This window comes from Hemiscyllium ocellatum, chromosome 2 (assembly GCF_020745735.1).
Source record: "Hemiscyllium ocellatum isolate sHemOce1 chromosome 2, sHemOce1.pat.X.cur, whole genome shotgun sequence".
In the NCBI taxonomy this organism is placed as follows: Eukaryota; Metazoa; Chordata; class Chondrichthyes; order Orectolobiformes; family Hemiscylliidae; genus Hemiscyllium; species Hemiscyllium ocellatum.
The window spans coordinates 76988627-77008995 of record NC_083402.1 but is presented as its reverse complement, the minus strand read 5'-3'; the positions used below and the strand labels follow the sequence as shown (position 1 = coordinate 77008995).

Sequence of the window (20369 nt, the reverse complement as noted above, 5' to 3'; positions counted from 1 at the left end):
TAAAAACCAACCCTTGTAAATATAACTTATTCTAGATAAAGAAAACAAAGTGTTTCTTCTGAAAGATGGTTCACGGGAAATGGAAAATCCCACACCCCACACTAATTTTCTCTCCCCTCCATGGAACCTTCTGTTCGATGTTTCTCAAGTACTCATTCTTCATTTGCAACTGCAGATTCTTAGCAACAGCAGGCTATTTCAAAAGAAAGGCATCACTGTAAAACCTGCTTCTCACCTATTGTCCACAAGTGCACACTCACCGGTAAATTGTATTATGATCAGAACCAGAATCCTGAGGTGATATCGCTGCTCCTTGGCTGAGGAGCACTGAGGGAAACTGTAACAATAAGCATTCTCCCTGAAGTATTATCCCACTGAGATCAGGTAATTTAGCACAGAAGTGAAACAAAATCTGAAACTTTCCTAATCTGCACAACTCAGTAAAACACTGAGGCCAAAGGGAGTTCTTCTTCAGATCTGCAAACTTCCTGATTCCACAAGCACTCTTGCACCTAAGCAGGCAAATCTTTTTAACATAATGGTAACAGACAAGCCCCTACTCTTTGTATTGCAATAACAAGGCCTCTCATAGCACCACTACCTTTGAACAACAAAATATTGAAACTTATGATAAGTTGCACCTTTGTGTCTGTTCCCAATTTTGACTAAATATTCCTCAACATCAATTGTCTGTAGCTTGAGGAAACTTTAAGTGCAGTGTATTGTTCAATCAACCATTTTTGATTGTGGCAGCCTGCCAGGGCAGGTCTTACAACAATCACATGGTCCATTTTATGACTAATAGCTCTTAATAATGCTCTTAATCGTTGCTGAGTCAGTACACTATTTGGCATGGTGGGGGATGGGGAGTTGGAGGATTAGTATTGCTCAGAATTGAATCATACTCTTCCAATGGAATTTTAGTTAAAGAAAATGCTGCCATCCTGTTTCAGCTTCAAAAGTTGAGGAAATTATCAAGCCCACTCTTCCTGATGATTTAATAATATTCTAGGTCTGTTTGTAGTGAACAGTGAAGGTCCACATCCAATAAAAATACAAAAGTAATTTTACACATAATTGCTCCCATTCTATGCAGTTCCACCCAATGGGCATTTGTGGTGGGGTTGTAGGAGGTGTGTGCAGTTGATAAAAATAAGTTAAAGAGCCATACTTTTGTTTGCAAAACGGTACAATCAGTTAGTGTGTTTAATAGATGTTATAATGAAAGCGATTTCACTCAATCTGCCACAGATTCTGATGTAGACTTGTTGGGCCGAAGGGCCTGTTTCCACACTAAGTAATCTAATCTAATCTAATCAAATTACTATGTGGACTAAAATATTCAAAATGAAGGTTTCTGGATAGAAATGACAGGATTTACCAAAATAAATTAATTCTTTTAAGACCTAAATCAGTCTTTGCTATAACCAATGAAACTTTCAAGAAAGTTATTCTCAAAACGTGGAGTCATCTTAGCTGTTTGAATAAATGGGAATGGTGTCAACTTCTCTATACCACCTGCACAGACACAGGAAACAACGTTTGTCTAAAATTTAGGGTGGACAGAGGTGGGACAAGGTCTCATAACTCTTGAGGATCCATGTCATTGATGCAAATCTGGCATTAGAAAACCTCTTTTCTCCCAAATCTAAATTGAAGGCTCCATCCATCTCCCTCGTATAGCGTCAACTTTAACTGGAATGGTCTTTTTGGCCTCAATACTTCTCCCAAAAGTGAAGCTCGTCATAGATGCACCACCAGATAGCTCCCTGACCCTTCTGTGCCAAATAAATCACCAAAAAGGAAACATCTTTGCTCTCAAAAGAGACTCTGCCCTTTCAGAATAGGATAATTGATCATCTTCAGGATGAATCATCTTATTTGAGCAAAGTATTGGGATCAATTTGAATATCTCATCAGGACAAATGCTAGTTCTCAGCTGTTGCAAGTAAACAGCATTATTCCTGAGGTAGATTTAGAACTTCTGTATGTACAACCCAAAATCTCATCACTATAATCCTCATCAATATAATTCAACGAGCCATGGCAAATGGGTCAGAATCGGATTATGATCTGTTTCCACCCAAAAGCTTTGGCTCTTTCCCATGTGAGAATCAAGTTTCCTGCACTCACTCAGGTCTCTCCGCAATTTTTCAGACTGATGGGGATGGTTTCACCTGGCCTTCTCACTGTTGTCCCAACTAAGGCTCTTGAGTGGGCAATTCGTGACCACGTGGGCCATTTGCAACCTAGCCTCAATTTGCAGGAAGAGATCAGGGGTAGACGGGAAGCTTGAAAAGTGACCTCACTCAGGTCCAGGTGAGGTAGGAATTGGAGTAGGGCTCCTCCATGGCGGCCTCCATTGACATTGAGTGCTTGCAGCAGATGAGGTGGGACTTCCTCAGTAGTGAAGGGCAAAACATCTATCTCCATGTATTAACACTCCCAAGTATTGGCAGCAAAACATCCTCAACCAGCTCTTCAGGTATTGGGCCAGGAAACCATCCCAATAATCCTGGTCCTGGTCTTTCGACAAGTAGGCAACAAAACAATGGGTGAGCTTGTATTTCTGAACACAAAACACTGAACCTCATTGTATATTCACCTCCTCCGTTCTATCTAACATTAGAAACAGGACTCACAATCAAGTGTCATCTGCACAGTTTAATTTGGCATCATTCTGCCGAATTGACAACAGTCTTGGTGCAAAGATAAAACAGAACTGCTAAAAAAACCTCATACAATATTGAAGGACATGTCAAAAGAAGCATTGTTTACACATGTAGCATTCAAATTGTTCAATGCAGCTTAGATAGATACCACATTCATTTGCAACACCAATAACAGTGCAGTGTAATAATGATGAGTTTTACCTCTGGAAAGAAACATTTCATTCCAATTAACCGTAAAAACATCAAAGAGAGAGCAGTGCAGCAGTGCAAAAAGCTCAGCAGTGATTCACAATACAAATTAATGCTTGCATATGGTAATTAGGCCACTGATTTATGGTGGTGCATGGTAAGTGCAACCAATTACAAAATGCAAAGCTGCAGAGGCGCTACTAATTCAGGAGAAAACTTACAGCAAGGAATTATGTTAGTTATCACTAGCAAGAAATGCGTTACTGCATTTCAGTTACTGAAAAGCCTTTGAATTCCATACCTTCTTCAGTAAATGAAAAAGAATTCCATAAGGCTCAAGTATTCAATGTGACTGTAAATTTAAGCATTTGATACACAATTGTTTGGTTTCAAGATTTACAGTCCATTTCAAATTTTTATACATCATTGCCAACCTCAGCAACTGTCCATATGACAAAAAAAGAATGATCACACCACATAAGCATAGCCTGGTCCAACAGCTATTCACAAAATGTCAAGCACGGCAAATTAATCGCTTCAGATCCTAGCTACCCATTAATACAGGTCACTAATTAATTAGGGTGCTGGAACAATGGCAGATTTATAGCATATAATGTTTTCTCCAAAAAAAAGTTCAAATCAAAACTCGAGGATTTACTTTAATTGAATGGAACATTTTTTCCATCCGCCTCCACCTGCTCTACTCTCTCCACTGTGCTTGTAAACTCACTTTGCTAATAACTGGTGCCCAACAGCTAGAAGCAGCTTGGCTTGACAAGTTTCCGTCAGCTTCTGAAGGTACTCTGTCATTGCCCATCCCCCATTCTTTGTTCTCCTGAAAGCACTTACTGTGCAATGAAGAATTGCCTTTACCCATTAAGAATGTATTTCGTCTTCTGTTTTGACTAGAGTACGGGGTGAAGAGGCACAGACTAGAGACACCTGAACAGAAATTAGGAATGCTATTGCATTTCCAGCCCAACTGCATCCAATTCTATCTCCTCCTCAGCCTCATTTCAAACAACATTTGGCTAACAAATTGGACCTTCTCTCTATAAACAAATGATCTTGCTCTACAATTAAGCCATTCATACACTTCTTTTCAGTTGGCCCTCATCCAACTGCAAGCTCATTGGCTCTGTTATAATTTAGTGTGGTTAAAAAGGCAATAAAGCAAATTTCAGCTTCATATGACTATATTTGATAAGGGCAGCATCATCAAGCTGACAGAGTAATGACTGTGATTGTCTTGATTACTTAACCCTTTGCCTTCCAAACACTTTTTTGACAAAGACGATCCTTGACAATAAAATTCTGAGGCACCCATCTTATTAAATATTTTTTTTTAATCAGTACACATGTTCTATCTAGCCTGTTAGTTAACTAATATGCAGGCTCACCATCCATTATCAACAGCAGGTTTTGCTCCTAGATTACTTATTAGCAAAGTGAAATCTTGATGTTGCTGCATATTTAAAACATAAATTTAAGCTTTAGGCATATGCGTACAATGTAAAAATTATACCTGCAGTAAAAGCATTTACATAAGTATCCTGCCTTTAATTATTTTAAACTTCGAAATGACGAGTTTATCTGGCCTGTCCACATCCAGATTTGCATCAAAAATCTATCTTTGAAATCGCCACCCTCTCCCTACCTTGGTGACATCTCTGCAGATGTGGGATCAACCTGGCATTCTATCTGAACTTGAACCAAACACCCAATTTCACCATCATCAAGAATGCCTCATTTAACCCCCAAGTCATGACTTACCTCTGCCCTATCTCAGCTCATCTACCACTGAAACTGACAACAACAGGTACAAATTCATTGTGGGGGGAATGCTTGGCCCCTGGAACAAACGTTGGTTTTCTTCGCAGCCATAAGCCGTGGTGGCCAGGCTGAACTGGCTAACTGAAGGACATGTACTTCTCGCTTGGGAGTGGGAGATGGTGGGAGGAGTCTCACTCTTGGCAGCTGACACCCTATTACTCCATCACTCCTGGTAGTACCAGAGCTCAGTAACAGACACTGCCAGGATTGTAGGAAGAGGAGCATGCCTACCACGGTTTACAGTGGTAGGCATTTCTAGACTCCAGGGAAGGACAGGTCATGGCAAGTAGGTGGCAGGTTCTGTCAGGCTGGCAGACTGGAATGAAGAGCAGGGTGGTATCTTAGTAGAGTGACCCTGATGCACACAGTTTTCCTGTCTCCTCCCAGAGTGTGATGACCCACTTCCTTTCTGCCTTTGTGGTGTTTAAAAATGGGCTGCCTACTCCTATATTTTAACAAGTTCGATTGCCCCTTCATTACTCACTTACATACAGTGGGTGAGCTGCTCATTCCAGCACCTGACCATCTTCCAGTTTGAGGGATGGGCAGGAATGTAGTGGCTTGGTGCACCCGCCCTATTTTACATGCAAACCCAGCCTCCTTGAAATTACACCCAGTAAGGCTGTTTAATGTTCAGCTCTGTATCTCTGCAACCTTTAGACATGATCAGTATTATTCTGATTGGTACTGGAAACAAAAAAAAACCCACAGCAAGTCAAGCAGCAAATATGGAGAGAGACGAGCAAGCTAACAATTCGAGTGTAGATGACTCTTCATCAAAGTCTTATTCTGATTGATCTCTGATCCTCCATACGCTTTACTAATCCAAACTCTTGCTGCTCATAACTAATTCATGCAAAAACCCCTAATCTTGCAGTTCTATAATCAATCTAAGGCATCAAGTTAAAAATTAGCAACTTTGCGTTTCAACCACACCATTGCGTCCACTCCAACCCAGCCAGCTCTGTATCCTTCTTCAGCAAAACTTCCTCTAAATTCTCTGTTCATTTACATTCTCCACATATGTCCCCATCACCTCCATTTGCCCTCGTATTGGGGGCCATGCTTTGAATCCATACTCAGGGCCTTTCTCCCTAACTAATACACATCCCAATTCATTGATATGGTCATTGTATCAGTGCTGCAAGCATTGTACTAAGAGCAAAAATGAAAATAAACTTCAGTGTTGTGATAATCTTGTACACCACATTTTTTGATCCAAGGGAACACCCCTGAGGTTCATTATACGTTGTGCTGCCCTGGACCCTTGAATGTTTGCACTGCTCATAATTTATGAATGTCTTCGGCAGAAGCTGTAAACAGCAAAGCCAATGACAGTAAAGAAGATGGCAGTGGGAAGCAAAAAACTGACAGCTTTAAAAAGCCAGAGGCAATTTAAGTGCCCAGGGACTGGAATTAAAAATGTTACACTAATCACACATGACTTCTCCCATTACAGAATAATAATAACTCAGTTTATTTTGCTTTCGGTATTTTAGTAAAATGAAATATGCCATCCATTTACCTTCTGATAAAACAAAGTAATCTTTCACTAGCTAACCTCTAATTTTAAGAATACGATCTCATCTTTGGAACACTGTTAGCTTTAATTTTATCAAAATAGATCTCCCTTGGCTTTTAAATGCAACCAACATTTTACGATTGAAACTGCCTAATTACAATGTTCATCTGCATGTATGCCTTCTAGAGTTAACTATTTTTACTACGTACCAAGTTCCCTTTTACCTTTTGACAAGATTCTATTTAATGTTAAGAATCCTGATCTTTAAAGCTTAATTTCCAAGAATTAAGATGGAAACAGAATTGTTACAGAGAGAAGTGAGAAATACTTAAGTCCACAAAGAAATTGCTGCATGCACACTCATCGGCTGATTTTCAATTTTCAAAACAAAACCACTAATTTCACAAATATTTATACAACCGCAGTAATATCCTTTCCACCTTTCCTAGTCTATCAGGTGTCTCTGTATTATTGTTTCACACTAGTTTGTCTACAATTATTTCTGAATTTTCATTTACCTTATTCAGTTTGTACAACTGTGTTGTTTCCTAAATCAAAGCTGGATATAGGACTTCTGAATAGAGCAAAATATTATCCTGAACGATTCATTTCTTTAGTAAAGGACTTCCGTGCTAACATTGAAATTGTCTCCTGACATTCGTGGTCTTTGCAACTAATCGTTTGCAACAATGGTACGCCGTAACTTTATTCACCAGGAAGTTGAACAGCTCCCTTTGTGCATTAGTAATATATTATTTTACAACAGGAGATTGGGCAGTGAAAGATCAAGGCTGAGGATGAAAATGGAAGAGAGGGATGGGTCTTTTGAAGCCCTTTTGACATTGCCTTACAAAGGCAAGATTGTCCAAAATCAACGCGTGCAAGACAAAGAAAGAATCAACGTTGCAAGTAAGGAAAGGCGACCAGATTTGTTTATTCACAATGAATGTATGAAGAAAATTAATCTAATAAGGGTTGCCGCCAGAATTAAAAGTACACAGGCATTCCCCAAGATACAAAGACTGAAAGAGCCTGCAGAGAATGCTAATGTCAGCAAGGAGAGTTCTTACAGAGGAAACAGATTGTATAGGATAATATAGCGATGGTGTAATGGAAACAGCTGCTTGCTTTATATTCTGCTGTCTGGCATCTGCTACAGCATCATGGGAAAGGTTGGTTTAGAATTTCGACAGCAAATGTAAATTCAGACAACTAGCCAAACAGCAGGATGCAGAATGGGCAAGGAGAGTAGGATCAACTTTTTAGAAACTCAGATTGAAATAATGAGTAAACAGATTCCAGTCAAGCTTGACTTCTGAGTGCTGGGAAACATTACTAGAAAGCTGTAGATTTAGATAAAATATCCCATCGGGTTTGGGTGTCATATCTGGACAGTAACAATTAATAATGACAAAGAAATATACAGGAGACTTAAATACTGCATATTATTTCTCCCTAGCCTCTGCTTTTCTATTGAGGGTATAGTAGAAGCCTGCATAAAAATTTGATGAAATGCTTCACCTGTCAATGCAAATCCATTTAGACAATATTCAATGCTAAATGCACCGCATGCGAAAACTTCAGGAGAAAGTTGAAAAAAATTAAATACATCCTTTGATAAAGCTAAACTAGTACAAAGCAATCTGGTTCTATTAGGGTCAAATTTGAAAGGGCAAAAAAAAACCAAATTTATTAAGATGCTTACCCACTGTCTTTGAGGAAGCATGTCCTTGTACAGTCAGGAATGGGATTTTTCAGCCTCTTACTCATTGAAAACATGATTCTTGTTCAACATCCGTTCAAACAGTTGTAAAAAGTTTTCACATCAAATGGCTTAATTGTCTTTCGTTTATTTAATAAAGTGTAAAATATGAACTGGAAATGTGAGAAATTGAAGAGGAAACACCTAGATCCATTTTTTTACATGAAACATCCTCTCTAAATTAAACGCAAATGCGGAGTTCTTGACTGTATTTCTATCTGCAGTGAAGCTCAACTTCGAAACGCAGAAGAAAAAGACGGGATAATAGTCTCAATCTCTCCATTTATCAAGGGACCACTAACCATTCTGGTCTTTAACAAAGCAACTTTTAAAAAGTTAAACAGCAGCAGAGCTCATTTAACTTTATATGAAACAGTATAACAATGGGAAAATATATATCTGGAGTGTATTCTACAATCTGTTTTCTAGTAACCTAAACTACAGATTTTTATACGTTTTATAATTTCTATTATACCTTTTGTGTGGTAAAATAAAGGTTCCTTTCTAAATTAGCATTTAAACATTGCCCAGTGTTAGAAAAATTGAACAGTTTAGTTAAAACCTTGAACAGAAAAAATTCACACCCTCTGCTAAACCTACTAATGGAACAGCAATTCTGACATGTGACCCCAGAGAAATGCATCACCCCCTCCCCTCACGAATCTGCTTTTAGCTCCCAAAAAATGATACAAACAGCCCTATTGTCAGCCAATCCACATTTAATCCATGCATTAATGTCTGAATAGTTTTACAACCTTTCATTCAAATGCAAAGGCTTTGTTCAACTTGCCAAGACCATTTAGTTTGGATTAAAGAGAAAAAAGCAACAGACACACTGCACTAAAAACCATCATGGACACAAAGAAGCCTTTGGTTATTACTGCTGTCCTTCTACTTTAATACCCTTTAGTGGCAAATTATCACTTGGCCTGATCTTCTGTTCTTCACTAACAAAGGTTATCCAATTTGAAGATCTCACCCCAGTTAATGTTCCAAGCTGCTGAATTAAAATCCTGGTTCAAGCAGCTATTTAACCTGCTGAATACGCTTTTCGGGCACATTTTTCACAATGCGTAAATCGAGTTTCCTTTCAAAAAGTAGGATATATGACTTTCAGCTGGTCAAAAGCACACATGCACAGTTTCATTCTGCTGTTTCATTCTCCATACGGAGCCACAGTGTGGGAGAAAGGAAGAGAAAGAAAATGTACAACCACCACAGTATTCATTTTGAACAACCTCAAACAATTCCATCACGTTTTTGGGAAACACAGAAATTGTCCATTTGACAAACTGCTATACCGTAAATCATGTATTATGTTAACTTAAAATGATAGTGAAAGTTAGATTAGACATTTTAATAGATTACCACTGTTGTACTTGAAAACTTGACAGATTTTATTTTACTTGTGGAGTCAATCTCTGTACATAAAGATACTTCCAGCCTATGGCTTTCAATAAGGATTGGAGAGTTTGTGTTTGTCAGGGTTTATCTAAGCTCAAGGACGAGCTTTATGCTTAGCTGGCTGCAAGATTTGATTACACAGATGGATTTCCTATCTCACTTCCATGCTACTTCATTTTAGATCCTGTGTTCAACTAAAACTCTACAATCAGGGTCATCATCTGCTACTGACAAGTAACAGATTCCACTGAGAGTGAAAACATATGAGAAAAACACAAAACTCTAATTTCTCATTGCTTATATCAGATACCATGAAAAAAAATCAGAATATGTTTATTTTTAAAAACTGCAAAGCCCAAATCTTTCCAGCTCATACATATGTGTGATACAAATAGTAGTCATTGCGGCAAAGTGGGTGTCATCTTAACAATATTATTTTTGCTTTTTGAAAAACACATCAAGCTGTAGAGAACAAAATGACCTGAAACCTTTTCTTTTTCAAAGAGATGTAGACCACCACAGAGGAAAAAAAATCTTTCCTAAAATGATTCAGGATAAATTGAAATTAAGAATGTCATTGCAGTGATTTGACATCCATATGAAAACACACCATTATGCTTCTAATTACCTTGACCCACATGGGAAAAGCAGGAATGCATTATGCGCTAATGATCACAACTAGAGGTCCTGCCTTTTCTTTTGCAAGGAACGGGGAAGATCCTCCCTGCAGCTTCACTATTAACATGTCTGTTTCCTGTCAGCCCACTCAGAGATAGTGTCATTTATCTTGGAGCGGCACAAGACCAGTCATTAGCCTCAATAAAAAGACCTCGAACAAAGAACAGTGATTGCTATCCATTGCTCAGAGTCTGCAGCCAAAAAACTAATTTCTTTGGGGGATGGGGGCGTGGAGACATTGCAATGAAGTACTCACACACCAACCAGCAGCAGATTTCTCCTAATGAATGTTGATAATTGTAGATGATTTTGATAACCACATAAAACACCAGGCTTGAACATTTTAACAATCAACAGAATTTAATTTTAAACAGGAATAGAAGATGTAGGAAACAATCCAGTCAGTCAGACTGCACTGGCGGAAAAAAAAGTCAGCATTCTGGTGAAGAGTCCCCACCTGAAATATTAATTTGGCTGTTCTCTCCACAGATGGCAACCTTTGCAGCATTATTTGCTCTGTGATATTACGCTCTATTTCGAGTTTAGCATCGGTAATGTTTGATTAAACAAAATTTCCATGGCCAAGATCAATGAAGGTTTGTGAAATAAATTAAGGTGATGTTTGTGACTTGATGTAAATGAATGGCTGAAGGGGACAAAAGGTCGATTCACATTTCAGACTCCATAGTCATAGGCCTGAAGCTTACAATTTTTTTGGCAAACCACTAGTCGTGTTGGGTTTGGTGGATTGATTCTTGCTGTGAGGGTGAGTGAGTTTTCTTGCCATTTATGTGAGTATCATGTTCGATTTCCATCACATCTAACGTACGCTGTTCCCACAACCCTCCATTCAGGGCATCCCTGCTACCGGCATACAATACTTATAAGGTCATTGCGCATGGGATAAACCCTGTCAACTGGGAGTTTCTGACATTTGCCCCTGACATGACACACAGGGGTAATTAGGCTCCCCACCTCCTTTGCAGGCATAGTCCTGAAATTCTTAATGGATGTGCGCTGCACAGATGGGGCCTCCTCTTGCCACAGGACCACCAGTGGAGGCCATGACACCAGATTATTTCATGTTGAAGGACTTATGCCCTAAATGTTGATTCTCCTGCTCCTTGGATACTGCCTAACCGGCTGTGCTTTTCCAGCACTACACTCTCAAATCTAATCTCTAGCATTTACAGTCCTCACTTTCTCCTACTAGATCATTCCAGCCTGTTCCAAGATTACCACCCAGGTTAAATGCCTGAAGGAATGTTCAGCACTATAGGAACACGTTCACTGTCCTTCTTCACTCTGCCACCATAACTGCTCCAATATCTCATCCTCACTATCTCTGCTTTGGATTCACCTCCAACTGAGGCTCATGCCCCAACACTCTCACTAATGGATTGAATTATTTCTCCACTCACCCTCACTCACCTCAATGTGCAATACCACTCACCCTTTGCTGCACACTCACTCACTCAGGAAAACACCAACAGTAATAGCTGTTACAGCCATTAGACAACCATACACCCACCTTCATCTTCCGTGGAACCTGCCTCTCTCTTGTTTCAGAACCAAAACAGTCCTCAATAGGGTCTAGACCAGTGGTAGGAGAAAGTGAGGACTGCAGATGCTGGAGATCAGAGCTTAAAAATGTGTTGCTGGAAAAGCATAGCAGGTCAGGCAGCATCAAAGGAACAGGAGAATCGACGTTTCGGGCATAAGCCCTTCTTCAAGGGCTTATGCCCGAAACGTCGATTCTCCTGTTCCTTTGATGCTGCCTGACCTGCTGTGTTTTTCCAGCAACACATTTTTAAGCTCTAGACCAGTGGTATGCCACTATTCATTTGGCTCATTACCCCTTATCAGGAAAGGACTCTGACTGCCTGAGCAGAGCCTAGACTAGGATGGGAGCCTGCCCTCAACTTACTATGCAGGGACCCCATGTGCGAGGTCTATACCCTTGCCTGGACCTGATGCCTACTGACACTTTGGCTCATTTCCTGTCTTCATGCTGGTGCTAAACCACACAGCACAATGGTGATAATATGAGCATGGCATCTGTAGATGAGGTAGCAATGCACAGGAAAGCAAGGCAATGCAATGCATGGCAGGGATATTGTGGACATTCCAGATGGACTCAAGAGTAGGAGAGCACTATAACAGCAAGCAAAAAGACAGAGATGCAGTCAGCCCCAGTCCATGAGCTAGCATGTGGTCCTGAGCACAAAGTATCCCTACTGCAGCATTACAGTGATGATTGCACTCAAGTAGAGAAGTGTCCTATAGGTGGATTAGAGATGTGCCACGAGGGTTTAAAGAGGCTGGTGCTCATGTAGGATGCCACTGTGTATGTGTGGATGGCGCCCCTGGGCAATGACCAAGATGTTGGCATCATAACCTACAAGGATGGCCTTTGGATCAAGCGGCAAGCTGAACCCACCAAGAACCTGCCCTGGTTTCCATGTCAAAATTTTCTGACTCAGTGACGGTGAGGTTTTTTTTCATTCATTCACAGGATGTGGAGGTCACTGGCCAGGCCAGAATTTGCTGCCCAACCCTAATTTTCTTGGAGGGCAGTTAAAAGTCAGTCACACTGCTGTGAGTCTGGAGTCACATGTCAACCAGAACCAGGTAAGAGCAGCAATTTCCTTCCATAAAAGACATTAGTGAACCAGTTGGGCTTTTCCCAACAATCAGCAGTGAATTCATGAATAAAAGCAGAAATTGCTGGAAAAGCGCAGCAGGTCTGGCATCATCTGCGAAGAGAAATCAGAGTTCACATTTGGGATTTCTCAGAAGCAAAGCATTAACCCTGATTTCTCTTCACAGATGCTGCTTGAACTGCTGAGCTTTCCCAGCAACTTCTGTTTCTGATTTATAGCATCCACAGTTATTTTGGCAATGGATTCACATTCATTATGAGACTCCAGTCATTATTGACTTCAATTTTCATTGAAACTTCCAGCATCTGCCATGGCAGGATTAGAACCTGGGTCCGGAGAACACCAGCTGGGTCAATAGATTAATCGCCCAGCAACAATACCATTAGGCCACTTCCTTCCCCTGTGTGATTAGTTAAGATCAGGTTGGACTGATAGCAAAGGATTGAACAAGCAATAACGAACATCAATTGAGAACTCAACCTGGCCTAACAAGGTCTCACCATACCACTTGAGAAAAGCATATAAGATGAGCTAAGATGACCTTGATGTCCAGGTGGATCTTGCTGAACACTTCACCCGATTCTGCGATCATCTCACCATAGCCCACATTGCTCAGGTACCACCAATCGCACATGAATAGCTGTGTCCTTATACCACAAAAAGTCCTCAACATTTAAAGAATACACAAATATTTCTTCTCCCAGACGACCCGGGTGACTTACTTTCCCCTAACAGTCCTCAGAAACCTGTAACTAAAACTTGGGATCTTCAATTTTGCTTAATGAAAAGGTGTGCATTTTTACAGAGCCCCTTATGATCTCAGGAGATCCTTAGGCATTTCACAGCCCACCTATGTACGATACTCCCTGCCGTAACATATCAAAATAACTATTACGGCATAAATAGTAAATTCATAAAATTGTACTTTACAATACGTTTTGATGGTCTCCTTTTAAAATTATGTGTAATGGTATGATTTTTAAAAGCATACCACCTTGCAAATGAAATTTTAAAAACAGCTTATTAGCAAAATAACATCTATAGCACTTTGGTCTCACAGATCTTGGGAGGTTACAACAAGTTCGTCTAGAAGGTTCTCAGCAGTCAAAGGCCACCAGCTCATTCACCCTTTCCGAAAAGCTCTGGTCACACTATTCAAAGTTACAAAGCATTAAGTAGACTGAAGGGTTTTTTGTTCTACAGGGACTCGTGCTAGTTGTGGTACCATTCACCAGCCAAATCTCTTCTTGCAGAGTTTCGAGTCAGCTTTTAAACCGCTCACATTCAACAAATCTGTCCTTTGTTTTCTTCATTAACGACTGCTTACCACTTACAGTCCTTTGCTACAGACTGTAACAGACAAGTAACAGGAGTATACAAAGAACAGGAAGGCAAATGTGTGTTTCAATCAATTAATCAGCAGGAACAAAGTCTAGCACAAAAGGCACAGTAGAAAATATGCTTCTGGCTGTAACTTGCTCTCAATACTATTCCTTTCCATTTATTGGTCTAATGCAGCTGAAAAATAGTTGCTAGCATTAATGTATGTCAAGTCATTTGTGAATGCAATTCTCAGCTGTGAAATGTATCATTGCATCACTTTCAAAGGGTGACAAATTCCACCCTGAGATATTAACAAGCCTTATGAGAACTCTCAAGCCTGCACTCGCATCATGTTTTTTACAGTCAACTGTCAATCCTAGTTAGAAATCTACAATGTGGTGTTTAAAACTGGTTTGGTTTTTCAGTTTTGCTCTATATTCCAGTAACATACTTTAACAATTAAATTAATTAATCTAGCGAGTGATTGTTCACATTTTTAATGCCCTACCTCAAGCAAATCAAATACATAATTCTATTTCATTGGCTGGATAAATGAAAGTGCAAACTTTTATTTACTTCTGGTGAAGGACTTGGTATTGGCAAGCCTTTATTAGCTAATCCTATATTAGAAGGATTTTGCCAACTACTAGGAGTGGTTACTGGTCCTGCCAAGTCTACTTAAATCAGACATGTTAGCAACAGCTAAACCACAAAAATGGGCTACATAGAAATAGCTCAAACAACTCAAATTATAGGCTGCTTTTCACTTGAGCAATACTTGGAGGGAGTGGCAGGTTTTACAACATACTTGTGGTTTTTTGCATAAAAGGCATGCAGAAACAGAGTCACAAAAATAATTAGTTTTAATAGGTCCCAATTTATCATGTTTTACATGACTAACTGCAGCAAACGAATAGAATAAACAGACCAAGAATAAACCTGCAAACACATTGCAGAGATTAACCAATGGCTATAACTCATAAGAATTTAGCTTATACATTTAGCAACCTGCTACTCACACAAGTTTAGTTGGACACATTTCTCTTCAACCTCATTTAAACCAGACGAACGTACAAACGTATAAATATTTCACAGCTTGTTACAACACAGTTTAACAAAACGTGCCTTCACCTTTCAAATAAAAAACAAGTACAAGACACAAATGTATACTTTAAAAGCACAGGTTATGTATTAGTACCATTTCATTTCCTTCGAGTCATATATTGTGTATGCTGCAGATTTAAATTTGAATGATCTCTGGAGCAGTCAAAAGGAAAACAGGCTGTGCTAGAATGAATAGAATGTGCTTGTCAATTATATCTGGGAAGAATCAAGACAAGCAAGTGGCAGTACGATACTGGACATTTTTGTGTATGACCCACTGACTGAATATCAGCAGGCACTGGTTTTGAACACTGATTTGATTGTTTTGAGGAATAGACACACTAAAACATTTTCCCCAGGAGACTATTTGAGGTATAAATAAGGGAGAAATAAGAGGAGTGAAACCACACCACTCTAATCTCTGTTGCCATGACACCTGCCTCTAGGATTTGAAAATGTACAGATTGCCTGCTAAACAAAACTGTTGAATCTGAACATTTGGCTGAAAGATTAAAAACGCTTGGGGGTGCAGGGAGCAATGCTTTCTGCATTCTACACAGCCAGCGAATTCAATCAAATGGTCTTGAAACTTTAACCACAGCCATTGTAAAGAACAGATTAGAGCAAGTTATCTTGATATTTAAAACAGATTAAAACGGCTCCCAATTTGCAGTCTGCTGGAGACCAAAATAAAACGATTTGATTGGGGAGTTGTCATGCATGTCAAACCGTTTGCCAATCTCTCCTTCATTCTGAATCTGTTTAGATACCCTTCTCATGACTAATAGACTATGGAACATTAGCCTCTGCACCTTACTGTTTAAATCTTTATTAACATCTCAAATGTCTCCTTGAAACTGTTCCACCAGTAATAAAATTAATCAAATAAAATACCGTTTTTCAAGCCAACCAATCTTGCTTCTGTCTAAAGTTTCCAACAGTAGTATCAGCAGAATTGCAAAGGTCACCACCTCTACAAGCTAGGAATTCACTTTATTATACACAGGAACAAAATTCTCTCTGACACAACTGACCAATTCCCATTACAGGGAATCTATTTATTGAGTCTAATGGCAAGGGAAAGGCTGAAAAGTGGACTACAAGGTACCCGACAAATTATATTAAAAGGAAGTAATTATTCTGAAAGCACTCATCTTTTCATGTTTTCTTCACTTAAACTCATGTATGACAAAAGCTTCATTGTTCATAACAATGCAAAGCAGTTTTAGAGCCTTGATCTAAACATGCCTATTAAAAATAAGAAACTTGCAGAACTTATTCAGGGATAGTGAGGGCATAGTTTGTAAAACTGTTACCTTCACTAAGTGTCTTATATCTTAAAATAGCACAATTCCAGTGACACTTCCCACCACCACCACACCCTCCCAACCCCAATAATTATCCAGCAAACAATGGATCAGAGCCTACTGAGAAATTCCATAGTATTTGGATAACCACCAACATATCAAAAGCCAGGTTGCATACTAACAATGGAAGCGAAGGCCAAACTTCCTTTTCACACTGCATCTACAAAACCCATGTTAGCAAAATGTCAGGCATCATATCGACCATCTCTGCATCCCAAGAAGGCAAGGCTAGCCCAGCTTTTATGAAGACGTTTACTGTTGTATTTGATTACAAAGCACCTCCCCCATCCTTCAGGCAAATAGTAGTGATTACAATAACCTCATTTCTCTCCAGCTGCGGCGGTGATTCCGTTGTTTGTGTATATGTATAACCATAACACCAGCCTGTTACTTAAAAAAAGCGAAAACGTTGACGTTCTCACTTATTCATGCTTTCCAAAAAAAGCTGCATCATAATTATTATTGCAAAAATGCATTATAATTTGAGGCGTTTGGGACAGTTGTTAAGAAATGCAACCGCAAATTATTTTATACCTCCAGCCACAAAAATTGGCGGATGCTCGAATTGAAACATCAAAAATATTGCCCTGATATTTAAGTCAGCCCTGGGAGATTCTCAGTTTAGTGCAGCATTCATATCACATGGAATAAAGCAATCATTTAAAGAAAAACAAAGAAATCATCAATAACTTTTTTAAAAAATAAAGTGCAAATTACCTTATCAGTTTTCAACTTCTTGATGGGTCGGACACTCTCCTCGTCATGCTCTTCATCATCCTTTTTCAGAACGACAGGGTTGCTCAGTATTCCTGACTCCAGAGTGGTTTTAATGTCCTGGATGCGGGCTGGGGGCTCCCCGCAGCACTGTAAGGAACTGCCGCCGCTTTTGGCACCGAAATTAAAGAGATGGGCAGCGGGTGTCACGGGCGCTGACATCGGGTGCTGTCCAGGGTGCACCCCCACCTCCTGCTTATTGCCATCCTTGCGAGACCTGGCAGCCTCCTTATCCCGCTTCGAGCCTCCCCTGCCCGTGCCCTTGCCCGCTTTCTCCTCTTTGTTTTTAGTGCAATTGCCAAGGGCGGTGTTATTATTAATGTTATTGTTATTATTGTTGCAACCAGCGCTGCCGCTGCTGCTGTTGCTGCTGCTGCTGCTCACTGTTTGACCCAGGGCTGAATTCATGCCAGAAACCTCTCCAGGGCGCCCTTGAACTTCCTGCCTCTTGCCAGCACTGCTAATTTCAGGAATCCCATACAGTGCGGCGGAGGAGAGAGATTTATTAGCATCCTTGGAAGTTTTGCTTCTTTTCACTTTGGATTTGCCAGTCTCCTTGTGGGGATTGCCCGGGGGAGGCTGGACCGAAGAGGAGGTGAATTTGAGGCTCTCCGAAAGGGCTGAAGCTGCTGTGACACTGGCCCCGCAGTCCTTGCTGCTGCTGCTGCTGCTGCCACTGCCCGGGGCTGCAATGCCGCCGCTGCTCGAACTCGAGTTATTCATCTCCAATTTCTGCCTGTCTTTCTCCAGATCCGCGTCGAGATCGATGATCAGATTCCCCACTCCGATCTCCCAGTCATCGCCACTGTCGTAAGTATCAACCGCGTTTGAATCAACACCTTTACTCGTAGCAATGGAACTGTTCACTGACATCCTGAAGATGGGATCGCTTGGATAAAAACTGGATGAACTTCGCTGCTTTGGATGTGGGAGGACATTCGCTTCTCCGCCACGTGTTTCAACCCTCTCATGTGTTTATTTTATACAGAAAGAGACAGAGAGATAGATATTTCCCTTATTTTCGACTCACACGATCCACACGCACGAATAAATTACTTCCTGCAAAAAGATAAAACTAATGAATCGGTTGTTGGGTGAGACCAACATTTTGCTTTCTTTCCTCACTCTTTTTTTCAGCGAGTGAGTCTGACTTGAATTTCCCAATATTAAAAGACAATCCGATTATATGGCTTTAAAAGAATATATATATATAGGTCCTTACAGTCGCCCTGCTTCATTGTTGACCTTTGTAATTTCACACCAACCCAAATGAGAGAGGATAACCAAAAAAAACACATAAAAGAACATACGGGGGGGGGGGGGGGAAGGCAAAAAAAAAGACACAGACTTGATTTTTTTTTGTTTTGCCAAACACGAACATCTGAGAAAGTTATCATGGTGCAAAAGAGACGCGTTTAAAAACATTGCTGGAAATGGATCACCGCCCGTTCGCGCTCCATGAGCTCTGCACCAAGGTGGCCTCAGTGACCGCAAATGAGGTTGTTTGACAAAGATCAGTGTAACCATTCAAAGTCTGAAAAGCATGCATCATGGGTAGCTGCAACTCTTACCTTAACAAATCATTCAAACATCTCTTCCCCGCATTAAACCCCCTCCCCATACACACACAAAAAAATTGCAACATTTCCCCATACATCACCCATGCTATACAACTTGTGCTAATATCAGAATGGAAGAAACATTATGAACCTCATCGCCAAGTCAATGTTTCACTTCGATCCCCTCCTCCTCCTTTCTCCTGGCACACAGTCCGGATTCCGTGCCTTTTCCCAGCACGAAAAAAAATTAAAGTCCACACTCGCGTCCCGAGCAACAATAGCCACATGCATGGGGATATACATTGATTTCTTAAGAAAAAGATTTGATTTACAGGTCCAAAATTTTTTTAAAAAATAAAAGTTTCCAAACTTCACATTCCGCCTTAACCGCACACTTTTGGAAACATCGTGATCAGTAAATGATTATAGCATAGAGAGGAAAGAAAGGAAAACTACAAGCGTCCGGTTGAAAGAAGACAGAATGTGCTAACCCTGGGATAAATTAGGGAAGGGTAAAAAAAATAACAGCAGAAACCTGGACTGGATTACACATTTTGTCCGGACGTGGCACCATCGTCTCTCAAAACAGTGTCAAACATACAAATTAAGCGAGGAAACGACGCCAGTCAATCATGTGGTAATTTCATAATCGACAGCTTCAAATACAACAAGACGAGGACAGGGGGAGAAGGAAAAGGGGGTGGGGGGGGGGGGTGGGGAGAGGAGGAAGGAGTGAAAAAAAATCTTATATCAGCAGCACCGGTTTGTTGCAAACGTTGACGATTGTCTGCTTACCATTTTTTTTGTCATCTTGTACTCGGATTAGGAGCTACACAGTTTAATTAGCTGGCGTTTAGAGCTAAAAGCTGTAATGAATTGTTGATGGATTTGAAGGGGGAGGTTTCAACAACCAACCATCTAAAAGCAGCTATTTTGTTACTGTTCGAGCTTCAATCACGTGAATCCAAGATTCCCTGTAGCTTGACGTGAGAACAAAAATCGGTGACAAGCGTATCAGAAAACTGATCTCGCCTTAGAGAGAAACAAAATCGGGGAAAACTTCAAATCTGTAATTTTGATCGAGGGAAGGAGGGGGGTCAAATCTCTGAGGGAGCTCTTATCGCCTGGGTGAGATTAAACACAAATCTTCAGAACACGCTGCACGTTCTTTTCATATCAGCAATAAAAAAGGGGAGGGGAAGCGTTCGTGATCGACAGTTGTAAATGCTTATTAAAGTCAACTTCAGCAAAAAAAACTTGCAGCTATTTACAAGCTCAAGTTAGCACGGTAGGTGTCACGAGGGACCAACAGCCAAATTTGTTTCCTCTTTTAAAAACCGTGGAAGTAAAACCAAAAAAAAGGAAACAGCACCCGGACACAATTTTCAAATCAACAAGATGAATCAAAACTCTTATCGTATTCAGTAATCTCCTCGAGTTTGTTCAAAATTGGGGACAGGGAGTAAAGTTTTATTTTTTAGAACTTTGAAAAGCGCTTACTTGTCTTGCCAAAAGAGAC

General features: G+C 40.2%; 1 protein-coding gene across 4 annotated transcripts in view; it reads right to left on the bottom strand.

Annotated features, from left to right (window-relative positions):
- znf608 (zinc finger protein 608) overlaps positions 1-19990 on the bottom strand; it is a 90652-nt gene extending 70662 nt beyond the window's left edge. For 2 of the 4 annotated variants that reach the window (XM_060837768.1, XM_060837789.1), the window contains exons 1-2: positions 19002-19367; positions 17235-18350 (exon numbers count right to left, since the gene is read on the bottom strand). In XM_060837768.1, coding sequence (XP_060693751.1) covers positions 17235-18164 — 930 coding nt within the window. In that variant the 5' untranslated portion in view covers positions 18165-18350; positions 19002-19367. Of the gene's footprint in view, positions 1-17234; positions 18351-18513; positions 18766-19001; positions 19368-19645 lie in introns of those variants that run through there. The other 2 variants (XM_060837776.1, XM_060837781.1) reach the window with 2 other exon arrangements.
- Positions 19991-20369: the final 379 nt, after the last annotated feature.